A 27721-nucleotide genomic window follows, 5' to 3' on the forward strand; every position below is an offset into this window, starting at 1 on the left:
AAGGATGTGTAGCTGAAATGGTTATGTGTTCTTCCCATTTACTATGGATGGTGGAGGAATTCGCTTTGGATTTTAACATGAACCGCATATTCACCCTCCATAGAATTGTGTGATGCAGTTCTCTAACCAAATATTTTGGAGGGAGGAACGCATATTACGGGAAAGTGTCCCCCAAAATGCATCTATTAGTGAACATCACATTAAAAATGTGTCACACAGGGAGAAAATGCTTGCAAAAATGTGTATATTAGGCAATATTGCATTAGAAATATTAGGGGAAATTCACACTAAGATGTGGAATGGAGGTTTTTAAGCAGAGTCATGGATGCATTAGTTAAGATTCCTGCATTGCAGCGGGTTGGACTAGATGACCATTGGGGTCCCTTCCCACTCTACGATTCTATGATTCTACGAAGATGCTGGTGAATTTTCATGAGGACTTTTTTCCGTTTTCAAATAAAATCACATACTGGCCTGGAAAGGTGGAGTTAAGAATCTAAGGCTGGAAAGAACAAGAAACCAAAATTGGCCGCTCTGCCCATCCCTATTCTTGCCCCCAGGTTCTCCTCATGCTTAAGGGCCTTGATCCTTCCCAGCATTACGACTGGGATAATAACTGCAGACAGAAGTAACGAGGTGTTGAAGGCATTTTATTCAGCAAAGTTGATCATTTCAGCCTGAACGGATTTGGAAGCCGTTTCCCCATTCAGCTCCTGCATAAAACAGAGGAGCAAAAAGGTGTCCGGTGGGCGAATCATTGACGTTGATCTGCAGCAAAACAAGGTCTGGAGAAGGAGGAGGAGGAGGAGGAGATCTCAATCTGGAAGGTAAAGAAAGTGGGAGCATCATTATCTGCTTCTAAAGAAACGTCATAATCTCTGCCTTGTGACAGGTAACATGGTGATGTTGACTAACTGGAGAAAGGCAATTAATTCTATTTCTGATTCTCAGATTTTTTTGGGAAATCTTTGCCTATTCCCCTGTGTGTTGCTGATGACCCTGGTACGTGCCAATTTGCACAGTTTTGGCAAGGTTTACGGTGCCCCCATGAACCCTGGAATGCTCTTCCCTTTGCAAAAGAAGACCAGGAAGCTGCATTTAATAATAATAATAATTTATTATTTGTACCCCGCCCATCTGGCTGGGTTTCCCCAGCCACTCTGGGCGGCTTCCATAGAAACCAAAAATACAGTAAAATATCACAGATTAAAAACTTCCCTGAACTTCCCTTAAGATGTCTTCTAAATGTCAGGTAGTTATTTATCGCTTTGACATCTGATGGGAGGGCGTTCCACAGGGCGGGCGCCACTACCGAGAAGGCCCTCTGCCTGGTTCCCTGTAGCTTTGCTTCTCGCAATGAGGGAACCGCCAGAAGGCCCTCGGCGCTAGACCTCAGCGTCTGGGCAGAACGAAATTTCCCCCCTCACCCCTCTTTTTACCAAAGAACCCCAGATAAAGTTTCTAAGGAATGGAATATAGACCGAGGTGATTATCTGAGAATAACAACCCTGAGATGGCAACTGCTGAGTCCTGTATTATGCTAACGAAGTCTCCTTGCTTAGGGGATCCCGTGCCCTTTCACAGCTCCTTCGTGTTCATTTCAGCGGGGTTTGTTATCCTTATGCCCAACTTGCGAGCAGCCCCAGGGCGCTTGTCTGACTAGACAGAGCTTGGTCTCGACTAGCAGAGCAAATCTTAGGTTCTTTGGGAATTGATATACAATGAATTGGGGGGGGGGGGGTGTTTAAAATAACATTTGTCAAAAAACCAGAAGCCTTTGTATTAAGAATTACAGGTGCCAACATCCCAAAAGACCAGAAAAGACTGTTTATGTATGCGGCAACAGCTGCAAGGATGCTACTAGCCCAAGGATGGAAGGAACCAACAGTCCCGACCAAGGAAGAATGGCAAGCCTAACTGCTGGACTACGCAGAAATGGCAAAATTGACTGGGAGACTCAGGAATGAAGAAGATAATAACTTTTAAAAAGAATGGGGAAAATTCACAACTTATTTAGGAGACCACTGTAAACAAATAAAAACGTTAGCTGGACTTTAAAAATAACTTGTAAAGAAACGAAAGACATGGATAACTTAGAGAGATGAAAACTGAATGATATGTAGGTTTAGAAAAAAATTATTTTAAGGACCCATGCAGGGGACGGGAGGGAAATCACGAGATTCAGAGCACCTCATATATGGATATGTTAAAAGTTTTTTCTTTTCATTATTTTAAATTTGGTTTTTGCAAAAACCAATAAAAAATATTTAAAATAAAAGGTTCTTAACAAGCCTAGGTAAAAAGGTGCTTTGCCCTTAAATAAGTTGGACCGCATTGCTTCTCCATAAAAGCTTTCTCTCACTGAGTGCAAACATTCTGTGTACTTGGAAGCAAGAAAAATGCCACACATGAAGCACAGGTTATGTGCAAAAATGTGCATGCACACCAAATCCCCTGTATTCCTGCACACCCCACCCATTCTTACCTCTTTCTTCCTCTGATTTGCTGTCCACCTTCTCTTCCGATGAAGTCGCTGCTGTTAAAAAAAAAGATCAAACACTGGTTTATGCCAACGCCATGCAATATATCCACCTGATTTGTATGTTGGTGACAGCAGAGGGTTCACCAACAGAAATAAGAATCAGAAGCTCAGCTGGAGCCCAGGCCCCACATATTGGAGAACGCTGGTCTTCTCTGCAGAGCCACACATGCACCCAGTGCATTCAGTAGGGCAGGGCTAGCCAGCATAATGGTGCCCTCCTGTCCATCTGGAGGGCGCCATGTTGACTACCCCTGCATTGGGGCCTTCAACTCATGTCTGGTTTAGAGGTTGGAAATGAAGGATCAACTTGTCCTTCAGCCATAAAAAATCTCCGGCTGTCAGGGAATGGTCTGGATCTGAAGATTGGGGAATGCAGTCACAGGTGGATCAACTCCACTCGGAAGAGGAGGGGGAATATTTGTGTGCCCCCCGCCTCCAGCGTTTTCAGAAGCAGAGAGAGAGGCAGACACAGACTTAGAAGCTGAACAGATTAGGGAGGAGTTACCCAGCTACGAGATAATGACAAGGGAGCCAGAAGGGAGGGGGCAGCTGGGAGACACATCAGTTGATAGTATGGGGGAACCACCACCCCTCGCCACGGACTCGGAGGTCCAAATGTATCAGAGATCAAAAGAGGCAGAGAGGGGGAGGAACTTCCCATTGGAGTGCTCCTTGCATTGGAATGAGGGTTCAGAGAAGGCAACTGATCTCCTTGAGAAGGGTTGTCTGTGCTTGCAGCATGATGCTGTAATAAAAGGACTGTAAATCTATCAATTGATGCTTTTGAATTCTGGTGCTGGAGGAGACTCTTGAGAATCCCATGGACTGCAAGAAGATCAAACGTATCCATTCTTAAGGAAATCAGCCCTGAGTGCTCACTGGAAGGATGGATCGTGAAGCTGAGGCTCCAATACTTTGGCCACCTCATGAGAAGAGAAGACTCCCTGGAAAAGACCCTGATGTTGGGAAAGATTGAGGGCACAAGGAGAAGGGGACGACAGAGGACGAGATGGTTGGACACTGTTCTCGGAGCTACAAACATGAGTCTCGGAGCTACAAACATGAGACCAAACTGCGGGAGGCAGTGGAAGACAGGAGTGCCTGGCGTACTCTGGTCCATGGGGTCACGAAGAGTCGGACACAACTAAACGACTAAACAACAACAAAATCTATCAACTGCTCATTAATTCTTATCTGTGAGCTACTGAAGGGAGAGGGGAACTTTCACGCTTGACACGGGCTGACCTTGGGCAGCTCAGAGTCGCTCAGCCTCCTTGGGCTGTCGTGAGGACAAAACGATGTTGTGCACTGACATGCTTTGTTGATATCCTTTATTTTTATGTCATTGTTTATGCTTGTTCTTTGTACTGGTGCAGGAAAACTTAAAAACTATGCATGAGAGAGAGAGAACCCCCCTAAAAAAAAATGCACACATCTAAACATGTGTGCAATCCATTTTGCATCCTGTGGATATGACTGAATGAATGAATGAACGCCGTCTGCTATTGATCCCAAGGACTCAGTCCCTGCCTTGCAAAGATTGAGTGCTCACCCCGGATTGGAGGCCTGTATCCGTCACAGCCGATCTTTGGCCTTTTCTGGCTGTACTTATCACAGAACTGGAGGCTTCCCGCCTGGTTACAGCACCAGTCATATAATTTCAACTCTTCGTCTGCAGACAGGAATTGCGAGAAAGAAAGGAAAGGAAAGGAAATTATCAGAGCCTGATTTGGAAATATTTCAGACCAAGAGCCTGACTTGGACAGAAGGTGGGAGATTCTGCTGGGAGATTCATAAGGTTATCAATGACCACTAGTCACGATGGCCGTTTTATACCTCACAATCAGAGGCTCTATGCCGCACAATATCTTTTGCTGGAAATGGCAAGAGGGCAGAGTGCCCTTGCGCTCAATTCCTGCTTGCTGGTCTCCCACAAAGATCTGGCTGGCCAGTATGAGAACAGGATGCTAGACTACATGAACCATTGGCCAGATCCAGTAGGGCTTCTCTTGTGTTCTTTCATCGTCTACTAGAGTTAAGGATACAAACACTTGCGTTCTACTGTGGGATAATCACCTTGGAAGGAACTAGATAATCAAACCTTTGTTTCCCTTCCAGTCTCCCTGATGAACTCAGCTCTCTCAAGCCATTCTTGTGTTCCTATGCCCATAATTTAGGAACTTTTACCACTTTCTGACTAGGTCAGGTTTTACTGCCTGTGCAACTTTTCTGACTGGTGTATGGAAAAGCACATGAACCTGACCTTTGAAGAGTTTGTAAGTAAAACAGTTTTTAAACTTGCAAAACGTGTGGTCTTTTCCTATGCTGGGGGAAGAGGGAAGTTTTGGAGCTCACAAAGGCATAGTTTAAAGGTCTAACAACCTATAGTTCCACACTTTGTGATTTTAAATCTCTGCTGGGGTTCTCTCACCATAGAGTACTTGCCCTAAACCTGGAACTTGTCACCCAGGGAATCCTCCATTTATATATATATATATATATATATATATATATTACATTTCCCCCTCCTCCTGCACCAACACCTACAACCTCTTGTTAACTTGATAACTTGTGGGTATCTTCAGGCAGATAACCGTTGCACAGCCTCCAAAAGTACAGCTTACCACTGTTGGGGGAGCTTCTCAAACCCTTCCAGACTCTTTCCTGGTGACCTTCCACAAGCTGGTTTTTGCTGTTATAAAGACACCGGACCCCAGCACCGTACTTGTTTGGGGCAGAGGAATACAGCATGGTTAAGCGAGAGTCCGGCAAACCTGCAAAGGTTAAAGATGTTAGTTCTGTGTTGCAGATCTTCAGGAGGGGGCGGGTGTGCACGAAAAAAAAGGCACCATTCTTAAACCCTTCAAATTTCCCCAGCTGAAAAGACCCCTCTTGTACACCTCTATCCTTACACCATGGATCACTGCTTCAAACATAAACATCCCCCAACTCCATTGTTACACAACACTGATAGGCCATACCTTCAGGTATATTGGGCCTCGGCCCAGTATACCTGAAGGAGCGTCTCCACCCCCATCGTTCTGCCCGGACGCTGAGGTCCAGCTCCGAGGGCCTTCTGGCGGTTCCCTCACTGTGAGAAGCAAAGCTACAGGGAATCAGGCAGAGGGCCTTCTCGGTGGTGGCGCCCGCCCTGTGGAACGCCCTCCCATCAGATGTCAAGGAAATAAACAACTATCTGACCTTTAGAAGACATCTTAAGGCAGCATTGTTTAGGGAAGATTTTTATGTTTGATTCTATTTTGAATCTTCTGCTGGGAACTGCCCAGAGTGGCTAGGGAAACCCAGCCAGATGGACCAGGTTTAAATAATAAATAATAATAATAATTATCTACAAGGCAGGAGGACCCATGCAGGGGCATCAGAAATTATGACAATGCAGAGAGAAATGGATGGGCATGCAAAGCTACCTTAAAGGTAAAGGGACCCCTGACCGTTAGGTCCAGTCGTGGCCGACTCTGGGGTTGCGACGCTCATCTCGCTTTACTGGCCAAGGGAGCCGGCATACAGCTTCCAGGTCATGTGGCCAGCATGACTAAGCCACTTCTGGTGAACCAGAGCAGCGCACGGAAACGCCGTTTACCTTCCCGCCAGAGTGGTACCTATTTATCTACTTGCACTTTGACGTGCTTTCAAACTGCTAGGTTGGCAGGAGCAGGGACCGAGCAACGGGAGCTCACCCCGTCGCGGGGATTCGAACCGCTGACCTTCTGATCGGCAAGTCCTAGGCTCTGTGGTTTAGACCACAGCGCCACTCGCGTCCCTAAAGCTGCCTTACACCAAGCCAAAACACTGGTCCATCTCACTCAGCATTGTCTACAGTGGTTCTCCAAGGTTTCTTGCATTTCGCAGGGGTGGACGCTGCACGAAAACGTGCTTCGCCATGGAGCTATGGGGTCGACGTCATTTGAGCCACACAGCAACCGAACTGGAGAGCCGCTTTCAATGCATTCAGTGGTCCGAGATTGGCTTAAATCCAAGCAGTGTGTCCGAGTCACAGGGCTGGCCACGCACCTTTTTTGCTGCGGGAGAAGCGATCGTCCGACAGCCCCTGTTGCAGAGAGCAAGGGCAGGGAGGCAGGTCCTTGCTCCAGGCAGATGGCTGCCCCTCATGGCTAAGCCAGTCGAGGCACCGCTGCCTGTAGTTCACCCGGATGCGGCTGTCCAGCTTGTATATCCAGAGACCACGCACACCTGGAAGGAGGGTGCAAGAAAACAGGAGGGAAATCAAGGGCGTGAAGCTTAATTTACTTATGGTACATCCCCACTTAGCTGCCCTAAGTCTATCGAACTCCTTCCAGATCTCTGCCATCATCCTGGTATAACGTAACGGAATAATCCAAGTGTGTGTTGGGACTCCCGTCCTGACCTGGACCACAATTTTAGTGAGAAGCTTTTAACAGTGTGGTGTAGTGGTTAAGAGCGGTAGACTCGTAATCTGGGGAACCGGGTTCGCTTCCCCACTCCTCCACATGCAGCTGCTGGGTGACCTTGGGCTAGTCACGCTTCTCTGAAGTCTCTCAGCCCCACTCACCTCACAGCGTGTTTGTTGTGGGGGAGGAAGGGAAAGGAGATTGTGAGCCGCTTTGATACTCCTTCGGGTAGTGATAAAGTGGGATATCAAATCCAAACTCTTAACTGCTACGAAAAGTTTCAGAAAAGGCCAGCCAAAATGATCAAGGGGGTGAAGGAATTCCCCTTCGAGGAACGGTTGCAGCATTTGGGGCTTTGTCGTTTAAAGAAAAAGTGAGTGAGAGAAGACATAATAGAAGTTCACGAAATGATGCAAAGCTTTTTCTATCTCTCTCTCTCACGATGCTAAAATTCGTGGGCACCCAAGGAAGCTGAATGCTGGAAGGACAGAGAAAAGGAAGTCCTCCTTCACACAGCTTGAGCGTTTCCCTTAGGGGCATCTTTTGGGTCACTGTGGGGACAGGATGCTGGACTAGGTGGGCCACTGGCCTGATCCAGCAGGCTCTCCTTGTGTTCTTAAAGGCCAAAGGTTGCAACTCTGCACCCCAATGCTAGAACCAGAAAACAAAAGCACATTTGAAGGAGGCTGTTTAGAACAGGGTTCAGCAACCTTTTTCAGCCGTGGGCCGGTCCACCGTCCCTCAGAGCATGTGGTGGGCCGGACTATATTTTTGGGGGGGCGGGGGGGGGAATGAAGGAATTCCTATGCCCCACAAATAACCCAGGGATGCATTTTAAATAAAAGCACACATTCTACTCATGTAAAAACACCAGGCAGCCCCACAAATAACCCAGAGATGCATTTTCTACTCATGTAAAACACGCTGATTCCTGGACCATCCGCAGGCCAAATTTAGAAGGCGATTGGGCCACATCCGGCCCCCGGGCCTTAGGTTGCCTACCCCTGGTTTAGAAGCTTCTAGTTTTCAGACCCTCTAAGTGTCCCTATTTTCCAGGGACAGTCCCGGATTTACAGAAGCCGTTCCAGTTTCTGATTTGGTCCCAGAATGTCCCGCTTTTCCTTAGGACATCCCTATTTTCATCTGAGAAAAGTCGGAGGGCACGGAGTTACACGACCCCTGAACCAAGGAGATAAATAACTATGCAACCTTTAGAAGACATCGGAAGCCAGCCCTGTATAGAAAAGGTGTTTTTTAAAATGTTTAATGTTTTATTAAGTTTTTATATGTGTTGGAAGCCACCCAGAGGTGGCTGGGACAACCCAGTCAGTTGGGCAGGGTATAAATAATAAATTGGCTATAATGATGTTGATGGAATAGAACATCCCTATTTTCATCAGAGAAATGTTGGAGGGTATGAGTTTTGCTTTCTGCAAATGCAAAGGGGCTTTCAGACCCCTGACAGGATATCAGGGGGGGGGGTGGCCTTCTGAGCAACCTTCAGGGGGCCACATGTCAGTTGTGGTCAGTTGTGATTTATCGGCTACTTTAAAATGAGGCTGCGTTTTAAATTGCATTTTAACCTGTATTTTAAATTGTTTTTTCCCCCTCCCTTCTCTTTTTCCCCTATTATGTTTTTACTGTGATTTTATTGGTGTTAGCCGCCCTGAGCCCAGCTCTGGCCGGGGAGGGGTATAAATAAAATTTATTATTATTATTATTATTATTATTATTATTATTAGTGGGGCCAGAGGCATAGGTGTGTGGAGCAATGCAAGTATCTTGAACCCCTTTTCTCTTGAACCCCTTTGCAGCCTCACAGGCGGACAAGAATCTCGTTTGTTGTGCTAGTGGGTTTCTTTCGATGCGTCGACCATACCTGTGTTGTAGCCCTCGGTTTGATCTGGCCGGTATTTCTCAGCTGGCGTTTTAGTCATCAGGTCGTCATTTTTAAAATATCCGTCACCGCTGTGAGATAAAAGAAGAAGAATAAAGTGGATTTTTAATCTTTCCAAGGATACACAATATTTTCCCTTCTCAAACCAGGAGATCGTTCAGATCTCAAGTAGCTGAATGCAATCCTTTCAGAGAAGAGACCATCACCGCATTACATTTTGGGAGAACTAGCCTTCCACACGCTTGACATCTCACAGTAGTCATAACCAACTCATCCACCCCCCTTGCTGTTTGTAAAGGTGTAAAAAGCAGTAGTTAGGATCAGGGCCGGATTTAGATTTGATGAAGCCCTAAACTACTGAAGGTAATGGGGCCCTTTATATATCCAGCTGTCCTTTGTCAATAAGAAATTGTCGCTGTTTTTTGTGTTGAATATATCCTATATGGTAATTTATGGACCTAATACGTATCTAAAGCCATTTGCACATAACAAAATATGTATTTTATCAAAGTAATTGTTGAATTTATCTTATATTTTGGAAATGTACATCCAGCTTTTGTTCCCTTTAAATTTTGGAGGGCCCTCCAAGAGAGTGGGGCCCTAAGCTATTGCTTGTTTACCTTATATGTAAATCCGGCGCTGGTTGGGACTTTTGACAAGAAATTTTTGAATATGTAGTTTGGTCCCATGATTTCAAGTCCATGTGCAAGAGCCAAAGTCTCCCTCTTCATCCATATATATGTGTGTGTGTGTGTGTGTGTGTGTGTGTGTGTGTGTGTGTGTAAAGGGACCCCTGACTATTAGGTCCAGTTGCAGACGACTCTGGGGTTGCAGCGCTCATCTCGCTTTATTGGCCGAGGGAGCTGGCATACAGCTTCCGGGTCATGTGGCCAGCATGACTAAGCCGCTTCTGGCAAACCAGAGCAGTGTATGGAAACGCCGTTTACCTTCCCGCCAGAGCGGTACCTGTTTATCTACTTGCACTTCATGTTTTCAAACTGCTAGGTTGGCAGGAGCTGGGACCAAACAATGGTAGCTCACCCCGTCGCGGGGATTCGAACTGCCGACCTTCTGATCGGCAAGTCCTAGGCTCTGTAGTTTAACCCACAGCGCCACCTATGTCCCATATATTAATTGGCAAATCTGAAAATTTTCCATTCAGTCCAATGGAGGAAGCAGTTCCAGGTGTACATTCCTTTCCTCTCTCAAGTGGCTGCCACTATCCAAAACATACGCATATTTCAACATGCACAGATCTCTGAATCATGGCAATGGGGGGTTTGACCATCAGTGACAAATCCTCCTATTCCTGGCTCGCCCACCCATGTCCCTTTGGTTAAGGAACTGCACATACCTGGTCCACCCGATCAGCACATTTGCAGGAGCGATTCTTCTGTAATCCCATTGCATTCCACCGTTTTGATAAAGGAACAGCGTGTATGTTCTGTATCCATCAGTGGTTAGGATGGCTTGGTAAGTGTTGGTCTGGAAGATACATAAATAAGAGGTGAGACAGTTTTCCCACCATACTATCCAGGTGCACATTCAAGGCTCAGGAAGCACTTTTCATAAAGTGGCGTTTCTTATTCTACCTTCACAAATAAAAAAGGAATAGGGAAGTCTATGCATATTAAGCAGCCACCCACAAGTCAAATTGAAATTGCTGTTTTAAAATAAGTTCTCTCCATCTCCTTTTGACATCTGGAGGGCACCATGTTGGCTAATCCTGCTCAAGAATGACTCTTTCTTTTCTTTTTTTGCAAAATCTCCCAAAAAAGAATGAGGTTTTGAGCTATTTTTTTAGGGAATTCGCCAAAGAATCAGCATTGGCTGCCATACGACCAGGTTTTCCCAGACATTTTGACCAATTTTTGAAATTTCTGCCCGCTATGTCCAGAAAATCCCAGACGTATGGCAGACCCATGAAATATAAGAGGTGATATGTCCCCCATGGAAGAGGGAGCAAGCTTGTTTTCTGCTGCTCCAGAGGGCACGATCTGAACCAAAGGATTCAAGTTACAGGAAGGGAGATTCAGACTCAACATCAGGCAGAATGTTCTGACTGTAAGAGCTGTTGGACATTGGAACAGTCAGTGGAATGGAGTCTCCTTCATATAGGAGCCAACTCCTAGGGGCCAAGGTCCCTTTGCACCCCCCCAATAAAATATTTGAGGGGGCTGCTCCCCCAAGTTGATAGGCATCAGCAAGGAGTACTAGTATTATTGTTGTTGTTATTATTGGTTTTTATTGATTTATTGGTTTGTTTGTTGCTTGTATAGGATACCTTGTTTTTTAATGTTTGGTGTTTTGTTGTGTTTTATATGTTGTAAGCTGCCCAGAGTGTCTTGGGGAAACCCAGCCAGATGGGCGGGATATAAATTAAAAATTATTATTATTAATTATTATTATTATTATTATTATTATTATTATTATTCAAATGGCATACACACCCACCCCCCAATATTTTATTCAAATTGGCACCCTTGCTCCTTCCTTGGAGATTTTAAAGCAGAGGCTGGAGGGATGCTTTAGATGAGATTCCTGCATTGCAGCGGGCTGGACTGGATGACCCTTGGGGTCCCTTCCAACTCCGCAATTCTAGGATTCTACAAAATAATGAAACAAGATGCCACGGAATATATTTGCAAGGCTTCTTAAAAGAAGGCACTTCATTAAAAAGCGTTACTTGGATCTTTCTTAGAATACCAAAGTACAGTAAAATGCAGTGTTCTATTGCTGGAGACAACTCACTCTGCCGTTCTGTCCTTGCGCTGGGTAAGCTTGCGCTTTCAGCCAGGTGATCTTGAGTGTCCAGGTGGCTGAATAGGAACACTTCAAATATTGCTGAATCTTTGCTTCCACATCACGGACAACGGGGTGTTTTGCAGAGGTCTGCGTAACATATTCCTGCATGCAACAGAGGAGTGTATTACAAATGGGAATCTCTCACACACATTTAAACTTATGCCATGGAAATAAGACACAAGGACACATGTAGCTCCAGAACCACATCTGAAGTTACAAAGTTTCCACCTATGAACACTTATGAGCATCTTAGTACAGTGGTACCTTGGTTTAAGAACAGCTTCATTTATGAACAACTTGAATTAAGAACGCTGCAAATCTGGAAGTAGGTGTTTTGGTTTGTGAACCTTGCCTTGGATTAAGAACATGTTCCACTTCCTGTTGAGTGTGTTCCTTTTGTAAACCGAGTCCCCCGCTGCTATGGGAAAGCACGCCTTGGTTTAAGAATGCTTTGGTTTAAGAACAGACTTCCAGAACGGATTAAGTTCGTAAACCAAGGTACCACTGTATAGATATAATAAACCACCCCAAATGCTCACCTGGTAAAAGATGGTTCCTTTGCCTCTGGAGAAATCAGCATTGTCCCAAAACACGGCTATCATTGGCACTCTCTCACGGCCATTAAATCCTTTCGGAGGTGGGTTAGGATAGCTGGAAATATCTTTATCAGAAGCTGGGAAAATAATTTGTCCGTTGTCTGTGAACTAAATGAAGGAGAGGTGCAAATGAAGACCGGCAAGATGCAGCAAAGTAGATGAAGTTCTGCTTTCAGAAATTGATTTTTCTGGCAAATTCTAATTGTAAATGTGTGTCAAATATAAACTTTCGTTCTGATTGTTGCTTACATTTTCCCTTTGAAGCACCACGGGCATTCGTGAAAGTTGCCTGCTTGTGGCCCAGTTGATCCAAATAGTGTAGATGTATCAAAAGTATTCCATCAACCACAGCTTGGACCACAGGAAATGTTGCTTATATAAATTTGTGCTACTGAGACCAGGGATGCACACAGGCAGTTGCAATGCTAAGAAGCATCTCAGCCTAGAATGCCTCGATTTTTGTGTGTGTTTAGTATGTACTAGTGATTGCCAAGTTTATCCAAACTTGGGTCCACAAACCCCCCTGGTGCTACAAAGGTTAAACGGGCAATATATATCTGACAAGGTAAGCAATCTACCACACCCCTTAAAATATTCTGGCAGTCCTTCCAGGTTCCAAGTGGCAGCCAAGCAAATTTGCCAGAGTGCCAAGGAGTGTGGGGTCATCCTGCTTCCCGTCTGCCCATCCAGACCCTCTGCCTCTTTGAAAGACATGGCAGAAATAAATGGGGAGGGTAGGTGTTATGTACTGAGTTGAATAGGATCCAAAATGCAGCAGTCTGATTGGTCCTAGAACAATAGGATTCAGAATGCAGCAGTCTGATTGGTCCTAGAACAATAGGATCCAGAATGCAGCAGTCTGATTGGTCCACAGGAGCCACCCAGTCCAGCTCCAGGTGGAAGTGAATCCGTAACCTGATTGGCCTACAGGTGAATCCCGGAATTAGCCAATCACGTGGGGCCCATTGTGTAAATAATGTATTTAAAGCAGACCTTCTGGGGAACTTCCATTCCTCCTCACCACTATGAGCTGAATAAAGAGCATGAAATCCACTCTCGACTCCGTGTATATTTCATAAAGACTCACATAGAGGGAGCTACGCAGTGTTTTCCCCAGTGGGATTCCAATCTCGGGCTTGAACAGAGGCGAATTGAAATCCACTTTCCTTTGAACGTATTCTTTGTCGTTTGCACTTGCTCCGTATGGGAAGAGGGACGCCACTGCACATCAAAACACAAGAACATTACAAGGTGGATCTTCCGACGAGTCCTTCCCATCCCTCCAGAGACTACCTGCATCCTGTATTCTGGCCCTCACCTGCGACTACAACCGTGTCTATGTCTCTGAGACTGAACTAGACAATTGGTAATATCACCCAGACTCTGTGAGCAGACTTCTCCTGCTTCCCCCCACAGATCCACAATGAGAGGGGCCCCCAAGATTTGGGGGGGCCGCAGGAGGGACTGCAAAGTGGGGAGAGGACGCGGGTCCTGCTGCACAAGTGGAAGTCTCTCCCTTGTGTGGATGGCAGTATATCGTGGTGTTTTTATATTTTGTTAGAGTGGCAGGGGCAACCCGGTCAGATGGGTGGGGTGCAATAATAAATTCATTATCGTTATAAGTAACAAGATGCCACACACTGTAAGAAGCATGGAACTACCACCAGTCGGGGGGGGGGGTCTTTCCTGTCACCTCTGTTATAAAACAATGCATGTTGGTGACACCATTGCACTGGGCATCTCCCCAATTCTGTGAAATGCATTCAACTAAGTCGCACAAGAACCTCTAATAATAATAATAATAATAATTAATAATAATAATTTTATTTATACCCCGCCCTCGCCGTCCAGACCCGGGCTCAGGGTGGCTAACACCAATAAAATTACAATAAAATATAATGGGGGGATAAACAAACAAACAAAACTCGGTTTATTAAAATACGGGTTAAAATACAATTTAAAATGCAGCCTCATGTTAATAGTAATGGGGCTTTTCACCCCTCTTTTCCTCCATCTCCTTCTCCCACACACATGCCCCCCCCCCAATTGACTGGAACAGCATACAGGGGGAGGAGAGGGCAGATAGTTCCATCAGCAAATGCTTATACTGGTGAAGTATGAGCAAATGCTTATTCTCTGCTTAGTGCTCTGTTGAATCCCCCCCCCCCCCCAGTAGGCTGTTTGTCAAATACTACTCCTGCTCAGAGTAAATCCATTGAAAATGACAGGTGTGACTTGTGCCCATTAATTTTAATGGATGTACTCTGGGTATAACTCGGTTGACTACAACCCTATGCCTCCTGGAGTTCTGGTCTTCAGCTGGTGAGTTGGGATGCACAGCTGGATCACGCAGCCTTGACCTAATGCTACCACTGTGCACATGTACAGTAATAATAATAATAATAATAATAATAATAATAATAATAATAATTTTTATTTATATCCCGCCCTCCCCAGCCAAAGCCAGGCTCAGGGCGGCTAACAACAAACAAATAATCAAACAATCAAATAATCCAACATTCTAAAACATTTCATTATAAAAATTAATTAAAATCAAATTAATGGCAACCGTTAAGCAAAGTTCTGTGCAGGTTGCCAGAGGAGGGAGTCAGGCTGGGCCCTGACCAAAGGCCTGGTGGAACAACTCTGTCTTGCAGGCCTTGCGGAAAGATGTCAGGTCCCGCAGGGCCCTAGTCTCAGTAAAAAATAAATAAATACATGGCATTAAGAAGTGAGTCCCCAAATTCATGGTTGGGCTAAAGACGGGTCCCTGGTCTTGTAAAGGCTGAAGAGAACTGTCTTAGCTCATCGCTGTTTCACAGAGCCAAGTATTTGCAGGAGGTTGGACTAAATGACTATTGGGCTCCCTTCCAACTTCTATGATTTTATGATTCCAGTTTATCACAAGGAGATATTAAATGCACTCACCTGGTGATGATACAGGAGCTGGAACTGCAGAGATGCGGCCTGACTTTGCTGAGTTTCTATTGGCAGTTGATGCTTTCCCGTCCTTGGAATTCTGGGGCCTTGAATTGGGCTTCTTTGTCTTGCCTTCTGAGGATTTAGTATCTCCTGCGGCGGCAAGGGGGACCTCTGGTTTTCCTTTGCTATTGGCAGGTGCGACTTTGCTCACGCCGACAGCCGGCTTTTTCTGCGTGGTGGAAGGAGACAGGGATGAGATGCCGGAACTGGTTGAAGACCCCGACTTCGTGGGCTTAGAAACTGAAGAGCTGCTGCTGGACGTTCCAAGGGCAGAGCTGGGTGCTTTCCCTGCGGAGGAGGATGCTTTGCTCTTGCCAGATGTGTCTTTGCCCACACCGACAGCTGGCTTACTCTGGGCGGAGGAAGGAGGCAGGGATGAGATGCTGGAACCAGCGGGAGATGATGGCTTCATGGGTGGTTTTCCTAAAAGTATGGGCTTAACACTTCCTGGGTCTTCAGACTTGGAGGACAGAGGAGACGTCCCTCCTTTGATCTCAGGTCCTGATTCTGCCCCAGAAGGCAGTTTCAGGGTATTCGCTGGACTCAGTTGTGTGCTAGACAGGGAAGAACTTGTTCCACCAGCAGTGGATGTGGTGGCTGGACCCTTGTTAGCTGCCAAAACCGAGCTGTCTGCATCGCCTCTCCCTTCGGACACCGTGGAAGAGCTCAAAAGCCCATTGGGTGAAGGTCTGGATTCTTGGGTCTCTGAATCAGAGGGGAAAGAGTCTGTTTTTCCTGCTTCTACGCCAGCTGGTGCCTCCTCTACCTTCTGAGAAGATGAGCCATCAGCAATGACATTTCCTGTGCCTTTGACATATGAGTTGGCGGGTCCAGAGGGCAGTGTGTTACTGGGGGGTGATAAGGCAGATGGAGATTCCTCTCCATTCAAGGACCCAGGACCAGTCCCCAAATCTCCTCTTAGAATCTCTGCGCTGACTTCTGCCCCTGGCGAGGAAGAATCTGACCCAGCCAGGACATCACTGTTAGAAGGAGCAGGCTGTCCACTTACAGACTTTTCCGAACTTCCTGTATTATCAAGACCTGCCATGTTGTCACTAACATCTCCACTTCCTGGAAGTGGCTGTGAAGACTCTGTAATGCCAGAGACTTGGTTATCCCCTACATTGGTGGCCAAGCTCTCATCAGAATATGCAGAAGCAGAAGACAAGGTTCCTCCTGAAGCTTTGTCAATCACAGAAGAGGGTTGAGGGAAAGATTCTGCACCAGTTATTGACCCAGATTTCTCTTCTTGCTGCTCTGCTATGTTTTCTGGGCTCAGGACTGTCTCTGTGAAAGAGGTGGATCCCTTGGTGGCTGTAGATCCCAAACTGGCAGTTTCCACCCCTCCAGCGGGAAGGGAAGACTCTCCATCACCAAGTCCTCCAGAAACATCTTCACTTGTCAATGTTCCCGGGGATTGTGATTCTGTGGACAATGGATTAAATGATGCTTCCTTCCCACTCATGCCCTCCTCAGAAGCTCCTGCTGTAGCTGCATTGTCCACAGATGGTTGAGATCCTGCATCTGTTGCTGTCCCCATGCTGGGCGTTTCCAACCCTTCAGTTGGGAGGGAGGATTCTTCATCGCCAAGTCCTTCAGAAACCTCATTGCTTGCAGATGTCCCAGAAGATTGTGATGCTGTGGAGAATGCATCCAAAGACGGCTTCTTCCCGTTCACAGTGGAAGTGTCTTCCGATTCTCCTGCTTCCTCAGAAGCTAAATCCCCGGCTGTATCTGCTTTGTCTGCAGATGGTTGAGATCCCGCATTTGTTGCTGTCCCCAAGCTGGGCGTTTCTACCTCTTCAGTTGACAGAGAGTCTGATGGTGACTCTGCAGCAAATGGAGCTGATGATGCTTCCTTCCCATTGGACACTATTGTTCCTGCATCATCTAGTGATGGTTGGGATGCCTTGCTTGCTGCTGACTCTGAGCTGGCTGTTTCCACCCCTTCAATGGTGAGGGAGGAATCTCCATCACCAAGTCCTTCAGAAGCCTCATTGCTTGCAGATGTTCCAGAAGATTGTGAGGCTGTGGGCAATGCATGCAAAGATGGCTCTTTCCCACTCACAGGAGAAACGTCTTCTGATACTCCTCCCTCCTCAGAAGCTACACCCTCTGCTGCACCATCTGGTGATGATTGAGATCCTGTGTCAGCTGCTGACTCCAAAATAGGTGTTTCCACATCTTCAGGGAGGGTGGAAGATTCTCCAAGCCCTCCAGAAACATCTTCACTTGTAGGTGTTCCAGAGGATTGTGACTCTGGTGCCAATGGGGCCAAAGAGGATTTCTTTTCACTTATTATGGATTCTCCCCCCTCCTCGGAAGCTACAGCCCCTGTTTCCACACCTTCAGGGAGGGTGGAAGATTCTCCACTGCTAAGCCCTCCAGAAACTTCTTCACTTGTTCCAGGGGGTTGTATTTCTGTTGATGTTGGGGCCAAAGAGGATTCTTCTCCCTCCTCAGAAGCTACAGCCCCTGCTGTTGCTCCACTATCTACAGATGGTTGAGATCCTGTGTCAGTTGCAGGCCCCAAGCTGGGCATTTCCACCCCTTCAGTCAACAGAGAGTCTGACTGTGGCTCTGCAGCCGATGGAGTCGATGATGGTTCCTCCCCATTGGACACTCCTGCATTAACTAGTTGTGGTTGAGATCCTTTCCCTTCTGCCTTCTCAAAGCTGGCAGGATCCACCCACTCAGTGGAGAGGGAAGGTCTTCCTTCAACAAGTCCTTCAGAAACCTCTTCACCTGCAGATGTTTTTGGTGATTCTCCAACCGATGAACCCAAAGGCATTTCCTGCTCACTTGCAGCAGAAGAGTTTTCCCACTGTTCTATACCTTCAGAAGCTCCAGGTCCTGCAGAATCTTGAGATGGTTGAGATCCTGCACTGGCTTCTGATTCAGAGATGGCAGTTTCCACGCCTTCGGTGGAGGCAGTTGCTGATTGTAACTCTGTGGCCAATGGAGACAACGATGGTTCCTTTCCACTTTCAGCAGAGATGTCTTCTGATTCTTCTCCCTCCTCATAAGTGACAGGTCCTGCTCTCACTGCATCATCTGGAGACAGAGTAGACTCCTCGCTATCGACTGATGGTGATCCATCAATTTTCACCTCTTCAGTGGAAGAAGAGGAAACTGGTGGCTTTGAGGCTGACGGAGCCAAGTATGTTTCCTTGCCGCCGACAATGGAAGAGCCTTCAGATGGTTCTGCTCCCTCATCTGTTGCTGTTGCAGCATCTTCTGGAGAGAGTTGAGACTCCTTACTACCTTCCAAGTCTGAGTCAGTAGCCACTATCCCATCATTGGAGGGGGAGGCCGATGGTGACCCCATGTCTATTGGAACCAAATCCAATCCTTTCATACTAAAAGTATCTTCCAATCCCTGAGCCTCCTCAGAAGTTGCAGAGCCTGGATTTAATGCAACATCTGGAGACAGCTGATAGGAGACTGGAGAGCTAGTGGACCCACTAGGCTCAGCTCCTAAAGGCTCAAAAACAATGGAAGGGGGGGATTTTTCGCTTGGGGTGACTAAGGGAGATTCTTCTCCTGAGGCTGTGTTTCCTACTAATGTCTCGCCATCCTCTACAGGCGGTTGACTTGGGGTTTCTCCATCAGCCACAGCTCCTGGTGGTCCTGCAGGCAGCTCTGATCTTTCAGTGGGGCCAATTTCTGCATCTGTAAGTGGGAGATCCGTTCCAGCTTGGCCCCCGCTGTTGGTTGTCCCAGCTACTTCATTTTCAACCAATCCAGTGCTGCCCTCACCATCCCTGCTACCTTCTAAAACATCAGTGCCTTGGGGGGAAGGACCAAGGTTGTCAGAAGCTGGGCTTGAGGAAGCTTCGCCTTCTTCGTCTTCCACACTGAAGGACCCAGAAGAAGATGCAGAAGAGGGGTTTTTTCCTGATGACTCTTGAGCTTCCTTTGATTTTCCACCACTCTCAGGAAGGGGTGTAAGATCTCCAGATTCTGCATCTGTCAACTCTGCAGAGTTTGGTGGACTCTTCTCTTCTGCACTTCCTGGACCTAGCTGTGGCTCTGGGGGCTGAGTGTTGACTTCGTCCAGAAAGCTGCTGCTATCTGAAGGAGATTCCTCATCAACTGCTGCCTCTGAGGTGGCTCCTACTGTCTCTTCTCTGGAGGGTAAGGCTGATACCTTGCCTAGGTCTTCAGAAACATTTCCATCCTCAGCGGCCTCTGTTTCTGCAGGAGCCAGTTCAGGCTCTGCGGTGGACACTGGGGAAAGAGATGCTTCCTCCCTGTTCACAGCAGCAGAATGTCCTAGTTCCTCTGGCCCCGTGGTGACCTCTGAGCCTGTCCCCATGTCATTTTCTGGGGGTAGGTGGGAGGAAGGTGGAGAGCCAGGTGGTCCATTTGATAGAGCTTCCATTGCATCTGTAGCAGAGGGACCAGAAGGTGACTCATCAGGAGATGTGGAGGGGAAGGTGGCTTGTCCTCCCGATGGATCTGTTACCACCATGTCCTCTGCAGGTGACAGATCTGAAGATTCTTCAGTGTCCAAAATCTCTGATCTTCCCACAGGTGGGATAAGCTCCATGCTGGAGAGTGGGGAGTCTGTCTCGCTCTGGCCTTCGCTGCTCGTCTGTGTGACAGCATCAATTGTGGCTGATCCTGATACAACATCTGGTCCTGTGGCTGCCTCACTGCCTTCAGGAGAAGAACCAACCTTTCCAGGTGTTTCGCTGGGGGAGATCTCTCCCTCCTCCTTCTGAGAAGGTGTAACACTAAGAGACATAGGAGAGGGTGTTTCTTCAGATGACCCCTGAGCTTCGGATGCTGTTTCATCCTCCAGGAGAGAAGGAGGGGATGTTTTGGTGTCGGGCAAAGTCCCTGGTACCTTCTCTGCTACCCCAGCTGAATTTATGGCGGTCATATCTGAAGAGGGCTCGCTCTGGGTTGATACTGTGGGCTGCTCATTCTCTGCCACCTCTGAACTATCTGTTTCCACACCAGGATTCAAGGGGGAGGCTGCCCCACTGGCAAGGTCTGTAGAAACTTCTTCTCCAGCAGGGACATCTGTTCCTGAAGAAGCTGGTCCTTGCTCTGGAGACACTGAAGCAAAAGATGCTTCCTTGTTGCTGTCTGGGCTTCCAGAACCTTCCTCTGCCTCTTCGTTAGTTGTGGAAGATGCCTGGTTCTCACCATCCTCAGGGAACTGTGAAGCAGAACCCGACCCCAATGGGAGTCCAGCAGGAGAAGACACTTCCATCCTCAGTGAAGGTTCAGAGGGAGCATCACTGGGAGATAAAATGCCGGGTGGACTGTCTAGCGTGGACTCATCTACTGGAAGGGAACTGGACGATTCTGCACTCAGCAGGTCTTCTGATTCTCCAGCGGGCACATCGGCCGTGTTTTCAGGGCCAACTTCTGGGCCTGCAGAAGAGGGAACTGCAGTTGCCTCCGTATCGCTTTCGGGCTCTCCTGCAGACAGAGAGCTATCTGCATCGCCCCTTCCTTCTCCAGGAGCAGATTCTACATCCAGAGCAGCTTCATCAGCAGAAGGCAGTTGAGTGGAAACTGCAGCAAGCTCACCGGGTTCTGATGACTCCGCAGTTGTGTCATCAGACGGCAACGAACCAGATGGGGGCAATTCTGGAGGTGGCGTCACAGCATCTCCCTCTGGAGGTGGTGGAGGAGAGCTTCCATCAGCAGGAGCAGCTTCTTCTTCTTCTACAGGCAGCTCTTCTGTGTGGCTGGAAGGGTCTGCTCCTGGGCTCAAGGACGGGGTTGCAGCTTCACTGCCAGCATCTGGATAAAGCTCTGGAGTCTCCTCATCTGCTTCTGGGATGACGTTTGGTGTTTCCTCCCACGAAGCTACGGTGGGGTTGAGCTGGAAACCCACGTCGCTTCCCCCGGTGTCCACGTCCATTGCCTCCTCGTCTCCAGAAGCTGGTGGCGGAAAACTCATTTCGTCAGAAGCAACGCTGTTTGCCCCTTCTTCAGAGGGAGATGCCCGTATCCCTTCACCGCCGGTTGCGCTGAGAAGAGATGTGCTCGTTGTGCTGGGCTCCAACTCCATGAGAAGCTCTGTTCCTCCAGGCTGCTCAGAGGCAGAAGCAGAAAGCAAGATGGGCGCCATGGATGTTTCTTCAGTCCTCTCCGCGGGGGATTCAGCTGCCTCTTCTTCCTTAGAGAGCAAGGTGACTGGTGTGGCTGCTTCCTTAGACACCACTGCAGCTGTTTTAGCTGTCCCTTCTTCCAAAGAAGAGTTCTTCTTGGCCGGGAAGACGGCCTTTTCTTCGGCATGGACATCTGTCGTTTCCTTGGCGTTCCCTCCTGCAGGTGTGATTCCTGGGTTCTTGGGACCATCGGTGGAAGAGGCCACGTTTCCTGCAAGAGTGGAGGCCGACGGAGAACCTGACCTTTCTTCCTCCACGGGACTGGAAGAGTTCGCTGAGCTAATAGAACTCAGGTTTCCTTCTGGGTTCCCAAGGAGAGGGCTAGAAGTATAGAATTCTGTGGCTTGGATTTCCTCCGTGAAGACAGGCGCCTCTGTGGTCGGAAGCATGGTGGGCTCGAAATAGTCACTGTCTGTGCCCCAGGAAAGGCCATCACTGGTGGTGGTGAAGTCGGCCAGCTCTCCTTCTTCCCATTCTGTGGGAACTGGGACGGCAACTGTTTTCCCAGGCGCTGCAAGGAGTTGACAAAAGTAAGATGGAAAGTTACACATTTGCATCAACAAAGGACTTGTCTGTCATTCAAGATTGCTTTGTAAAAGAGTCAGAGGTTCCAGACCCTACAAGTGTCCCTATTTTCCAGGGACCGTCCTGGATTTACAGAAGCCGTTCTGGTTTCTGATTTGATCCTGGAATGTCCCGCTTTTCCTTAGGACGTCCCTATTTTCATCGGAGAAATGGGAGGGGGTATGGAGTTATGTGACCCCTGAGCCAAGGAGATAAGGAACTATACAACCTTTAGAAGACACCTGAAGGCAGCCCTGTATATGGAATTTTTAAAATGATTTATTATGTGTGTGTTTTGATAATATTTATTGATTTTTCAAGTATAATCCAATGATAGCCTCAATATAACAATGCCAATTTACAATACAATTACTAATATCAATCATTCAAATACCAAATTATATAATTTAGATCAGGTGGTCCCCCATGTCCTAGAATTGATGATTTGATGATTTTCTTTATTTCTTCATTCCAAAATCTTATTGATTTCAATGACATTCCAGTCATAATAATAAGCCCTTATACAACAGCTGCAATATTTATAACTTCTATTCGTGTTGACACATTAAATGATTTGCAAGACTACAAGTGAGGATCTCACACTGTACTGTATCATTGTTCTTCCTGTGTATGACATTTATTCTGTCCATGATGTTTCTTCCTGTCCTTGTAAAATGTTATGTCTAACTTTTCCCGGTTGTTGCTGTTGTCCGTCATGCCTTGAGCGGGGCTGATATCCATTTATTATGTTTTTATCTATGTTGGAAGTTGTGCAATGTTGCTGGAGCAACCAATTCAGATGGGTGGGGTATAATAATAATAATAATAATAGAATAGGTAAAGGGACCCCTGACCATCAGGTCCAGTCGTGGCCGACTCTGGGGTTGCGGCGCTCATCTCGCTTTATTGGCCGAGGGAGCCTGCGTACAGCTTCCGGGTCATGTGGCCAGCAGGACTAAGCCGCTTCTGGTGAACCAGAGCAGCACCCGGAAATGCCGTTTACCTTCCCGCCAGAGCGGTACCTATTTATCTACTTGAACTTTGACGTGCTTTCAAACTGCTGGGTTGGCAGGAGCAGGGACCGAGCAACAGGAGCTCACCCCGTCGCGGGGATTCGAACCGCCGACCTTCTGATCGGCAAGTTCTAGGCTCTGTGGTTTAACCCACAGAGCCACCCGCGTCCCAATAATAGAACAGAATGTCCCTATTTTCATCAGAGAAATGTTGGAGGATATGTGGTTTTTATTTTCAGATTCAATTTAAATGCAGCTTCCATTTAGCTCAGAGGTTTCCAAGGATGTATCTACTATGAAACTAATGAAGTTTAAGCTTCATGGCCCTTAATCCCAAAGAGGCCCAATAATAATAATAATAATAATAATAATAATAATAATAATTTATTTATACCCCCCCATCTGGCTGGGTTTCCCCAGCTACTCTGGGCGGCTTCCAACAAAATATTAAAATACAGTAGTCCATCAAACATTAAAAGCTTCCCTAAACAGAAGCAACTATAGTCCACATCGCTTAGAATTTTTGGGTCGAGCATACCCAATTTGAGTTGCAACTGTTTGCATCAAATTGATTAATTTTTTGGTTGTATATATTTCAACAATCCCAAAATTTGAGAGTCATTAGCACAGATGATGCAAAGGTGTGGCGATGTGTCGTGGAATGACCCCATTGAGAAAGATAACAGCGGTTACCCAGACCCCATTGCTGGTTGCGAAGGGGCCCCCATGACAGCCCATGCTTCAGGGTCCCCCAAATGTAGGTGTGTCACTGGCGGTTCCCAGATTTTTGTCAGGTCAACACCCCCTGGGTTCCATAAACTCAACCCCAATGTCCCCTACCCTATGAAAATAGCATTATTCCAAACAGCAGTTTGCATGTCCCACTGAAGAAGACAATAACACAATAAAATTAAACAATTAATTGCATGGCTATTTAAAATACAGTCCAAACCACTGAGTGCAGTTAATTCAACAATTAATTCAACTTGATCCAGAGACACCAGCTTTTCAAATTCTGATAGTCATTTGCACCCCTAGGTAATCCCACTTCCCCCTTTGGGAACCACTTGTTGTTAAAGTCATTCAGTGTTACATAAAATGGTGTATAATTGTAATTGCATTTAAGTTACTGTGAAAAACATGATCATATGATGAAGGCTTGTGTTTTTCCATAGCAACGGTGGGATAGGCTAGATTTTATGACTCAGTCATGGGTTTTTGGATAGGATTCCCAAGGACACAAAACTGTTTTTTTCCAAGGACACACAGATCAGATCTCCCTGGGCACTGGCCAAAATTCAAGCAAGCTGTGAATTATTATTATTATTATTATTATTATTATTATTATTATTATTATTATACTGCTCTTTCTCAGAAGATCTCAGGGTGGTGGTTCACAAGATAAAAATACAGGATAAAAAGAGGTGTCAGATTTCTTTTGATTTTTAGCTGGAATACTGGTTTGGGGCAAAGATATGTTATTGAGGGATCAATCTATGTAGGAATGGAAATAAACAACCAAGACAATATATTGTTTATTTTTTTTGCAGCGCTTAAACCAAGTATCTACAAGCAAAGCTTTAAAACTTTTTTCTTTTGTTATGAGGATTTATTTCTGCACAGAAGGTCATGATCCTTAGTGGGTTGTGCAAAATGCTTTTATGAATAATTTTTGCTATAGGTTAGGTGGCGCAAGGGATGTGTTTATGGCAGTGGCTTGAAAATGTTTGGGGACTGCTGGTTTATACCGAATCAGAACCCTGGTCTCCTTGCTGGCCCAAATAGGACTAATTTAGCCAGCTAGCCCTGGTGATCATCTAATGTTTATTGGATGGATTTCCCCCCTAAATTGATTTTTTAATTCTGAATTTATTGTTATTCACGTTTTATACTGTATTTTATGCTGTTTTTTGTTGCATCAATTAAGTGTTTTAAATTTGCTGTTAGCTGCCCTGAGCCCGGTTTTCTGAACCAGGAAGGGCGGGGTATAAATAAAAATATATTATTATTATTTATTATGGACCAACCAGTTTAGTAGTGTATACCGAGTGTATGATTCGTATTTTGCAGGGGGTTGGACTAGATGACCCTCGGGATCCCTTCCAACTCTGCAATTCTATGAAATCACAAATTATGAAAACTAAAACAGCAGGAGAAAAAACAACAACATACAAACACACAAACACCCACAATGAGTACCTGAAGCAACACCAGCCCCAACTCACAATCTTGTTCAGAAAGGAAAGTTTCCAATTGCCGGCAAAACACAGATACAGAGGAAGATTGCCTCCTATTCTTATTACCTTAACATGGTGGGATGTGGTATAACCTGACTTCATTTTATCTTTGCCATAATCTTAGCTTCCCTTCTGACAGCGTATCATCGCAAGAGCTGCTTCCCTGAACAAAGTTGGTGATACACATTCATTTTCAGTTAAAACATTAATCGTCAATTAGACTCTTCCGAACCCTGGAATACGGATGGATGAGACCTGCCAATCTCAGCTTCTCATTTTTCCAATCTTGAATTCCGTTCTCCAGATTTCCACAGCAGTTTGTGATTTACTTATTTTTTTAAACCTCATGAAAACTCATCAGTGCAGCTTGCCCTGACATATATGTTATATGCATTTCTATGCATGCTTTCCTCTGATATATGTACTTTTGTGCACATCACGTGGTTGGAGGACGGCATTGTGGAAATCGGAGAAGTGTGCATTCCGCAAGATAATTGTGTTTCACTTCGTGTATTGGTTCGAGAAGTGAAGTTTAGGTGCTTTCTTGTTAAAATGCAAACAGAATCAAGTTTCTTCCTCCAACCCTCCCTCGGGCAGCAGTCCCTTGCCTGACTTTCTCCCCAGTCCAAGTCCATTTTCTCCACCTATTTCTATATCAAGTTCGCTAAGTAACTCATAAGGAGTTACTTGGGGGAAGGAGGAGAGGAGAGTGTCGTGCTGTTGCTCTTAGGTATCTTCTGTTTACTACACAGCCACTGGGTTGAACAACATAATACTACTACTACTACTACTAATAATAATAATAATAATAATAATATCTTTATTGTCATTGCCCCCTTCGGGGACAACGAAATTACTTGACTGCTCCATAAAAACACTAATTAGTCAATACAGTATAATACAGCAAGGGAGATTAGATGACTTTCAAAGTCCGGGCTTCCCATTCAGGGCCGAGATAGCTCTGGAGAAGAAGCTGTTCTTAAGACGGCTCGTTCTTGTCTTCATCGTCCTGTATCTCCGTCCCGACGGCAAGAGCTCGAAGAGACAGTGACCAGGATGCGATGGATCTTTTACTATGTCCAGTGCCTTCCTATGGCACCTTGTGGCATAAATCTGCTCTAAGGTGGAGAGTGGGCAGCCAACAATGCTCTCTGCTGCCTTAACAACCCTGCACAACCCCATCCTGTCCTGGGTAGTACAGCTTCCGTACCACACACATAAGCCATAAGTGAGCACGCTCTCAATGGCACAGTGATAGAAGGCAAGCAGCAGTTTCTGCGGAAGATGGTTTTTCCTTAGTATTCTCAAAAAGTACAGTCTCTGCTGCGCCTTCTTCACAAGCCCCCTTGTGTTGACACTCCAGGACAGACAACTTCCACCCAAACCAGTGCTTTTCCACAGTGATGCAGAACACTGAAGCTGTCAAGAGGAACTTGGATTTGGCGCACACATTGCCAAAAGAATACAAATTTAGCAGGAATTAATGAAAATAATTCTGAGGTCGTAGTACACCCCCCAACCACAGCTATGTATTTTTAATGAAAGGAGGATTCAGACTGCCACTGCTTTGTAGCAGGGATTCAAGCGCAAAGCAAATATGACTTTTTTTTAAAAAAAGCAACAGACTGTTTGCTGGTAGGAAAGTGACAGTGAATGCACCAGAAAGTGTGGGATGGAGAAACGCAAGCAAACCAGGATGAATGCTCAATGCATTCCTGTATAAAAAGGTAAAGAGATCCCTGACCATTAGGTCCAGTCGTGACCGACTCTGGGGTTGCGGCACTCATCTCGCTTTACTGGCCAAGGGAGCCGGCGTACAGCTTCCGGGTCATGTGGCCAGCATGACTAAGCCGCTTCTGGCGAACTAGAGCAGCGCACAGAAACGCCGTTTACCTTCCCGCCGGAGCGGTACCTATTTATCTACTTGCACTTTGACGTGCTTTCGAACTGCTAGGTTGGCAGGAGCAGGGACCGAGCAACGGGAGCTCACCCCGTCATTGCGGGGATTCGAACCGCCGACCTTCTGATCGGCAAGTCCTAGGCTCTGTGGTTTAACCCACAGCACCACCCGTGTCCCTTGCATTCCTGTATAATCACCCCATAAACAAACCAGAATGAATGTGCAGTAAAGATCGGACATAGTCTAGACACTATCCTCTGCATAGGCTTTGTGCAAGCGAATCCAGTGGATGCCGACTAAACAGGAGTCTAAAGAAATTTGGGAGAGAAACCAGGGAAAGGCAGCACCAGTACAGCAGAACCTGTGGCCTGTTATTGCTGGTGTGTGGATGCAAGCAGAAAGCTCTCCTCTTCGTCCAGAGGAAAATGTTTCACTCTGCATCACAGCTTAATATCTTAGGCTGGCTGAGCTTGCCTCCACCTCTTGATCCTAATTGGAGCAGATTCACAGGGAGCCGCCAAAAAAAGAATAAACTTACCGCACAGAAGCCATGCCCAGAAACCTGCCAGGGCCCAAAGCATCCCTCTCTGTCTCCCCATTTGCCCAGCAAATCGAATTTGTTAAGGGGGACTCAGTCCTTTGGCAGGACTTGCGTGGACT

The 27721-nt window shown here is 46.4% G+C and overlaps 2 protein-coding genes across 3 annotated transcripts; both read right to left on the reverse strand.

Moving 5' to 3' along the window:
• Window positions 1-629: 629 nt before the first annotated feature.
• On the reverse strand, window positions 630-17522 carry MUC4 (mucin 4, cell surface associated). Of its 2 annotated transcripts, none has more exons than XM_081007412.1 (11): window positions 15160-17522; window positions 13319-13452; window positions 12175-12339; window positions 11582-11737; window positions 10185-10315; window positions 8813-8901; window positions 6575-6754; window positions 5167-5316; window positions 4095-4214; window positions 2486-2533; window positions 630-820 (listed from the first exon to the last, which is right to left on the reverse strand). In XM_081007412.1, the coding sequence occupies exons 1-11, from the start codon at window positions 16751-16753 to the stop codon at window positions 816-818; spliced, it is 2772 nt and encodes a 923-aa protein (XP_080863538.1). In that variant the 5' UTR covers window positions 16754-17522; the 3' UTR covers window positions 630-815. The 2 variants fall into 2 exon arrangements, with proteins under 2 accessions (XP_080863538.1, XP_080863537.1); XM_081007411.1 differs by having other exon boundaries at window positions 2486-2536.
• LOC308477605 (uncharacterized protein) lies at window positions 16930-27689 on the reverse strand (the record flags this gene model as incomplete). The annotated part of the gene is made up of 3 exons (XM_081006338.1): window positions 27600-27689; window positions 17282-21858; window positions 16930-16956 (listed from the first exon to the last, which is right to left on the reverse strand). Exons 1-3 carry the CDS (start codon window positions 27658-27660, stop codon window positions 16930-16932), a joined length of 4665 nt encoding a protein of 1554 aa, XP_080862464.1. The 5' UTR covers window positions 27661-27689.
• Window positions 27690-27721: the final 32 nt, after the last annotated feature.

The sequence above is a fragment of the Podarcis pityusensis genome, assembly GCF_964106645.2.
Source record: "Podarcis pityusensis genome assembly, chromosome: 5".
Taxonomy (NCBI): domain Eukaryota; kingdom Metazoa; phylum Chordata; class Lepidosauria; order Squamata; family Lacertidae; genus Podarcis; species Podarcis pityusensis.

What these genes read in the sequence shown, in the direction of transcription:
- MUC4 (XM_081007411.1), bottom strand. Translation starts at nt 16,753, where the DNA reads ATGGGGACAGCAACAGATGCAGGATCTCAACCATCTGTGGACAATGCA. An exon ending in CACTGCGTAGCTCCCTCTAT is followed by an intron (nt 12,340 to 13,318) that starts GTGAGTCTTTAT and finishes TCCTTCATTTAG; the next exon opens with TTCACAGACAACGGACAAAT. An exon ending in AAGGAACCATCTTTTACCAG is followed by an intron (nt 11,738 to 12,174) that starts GTGAGCATTTGG and finishes TGTTGCATGCAG; the next exon opens with GAATATGTTACGCAGACCTC.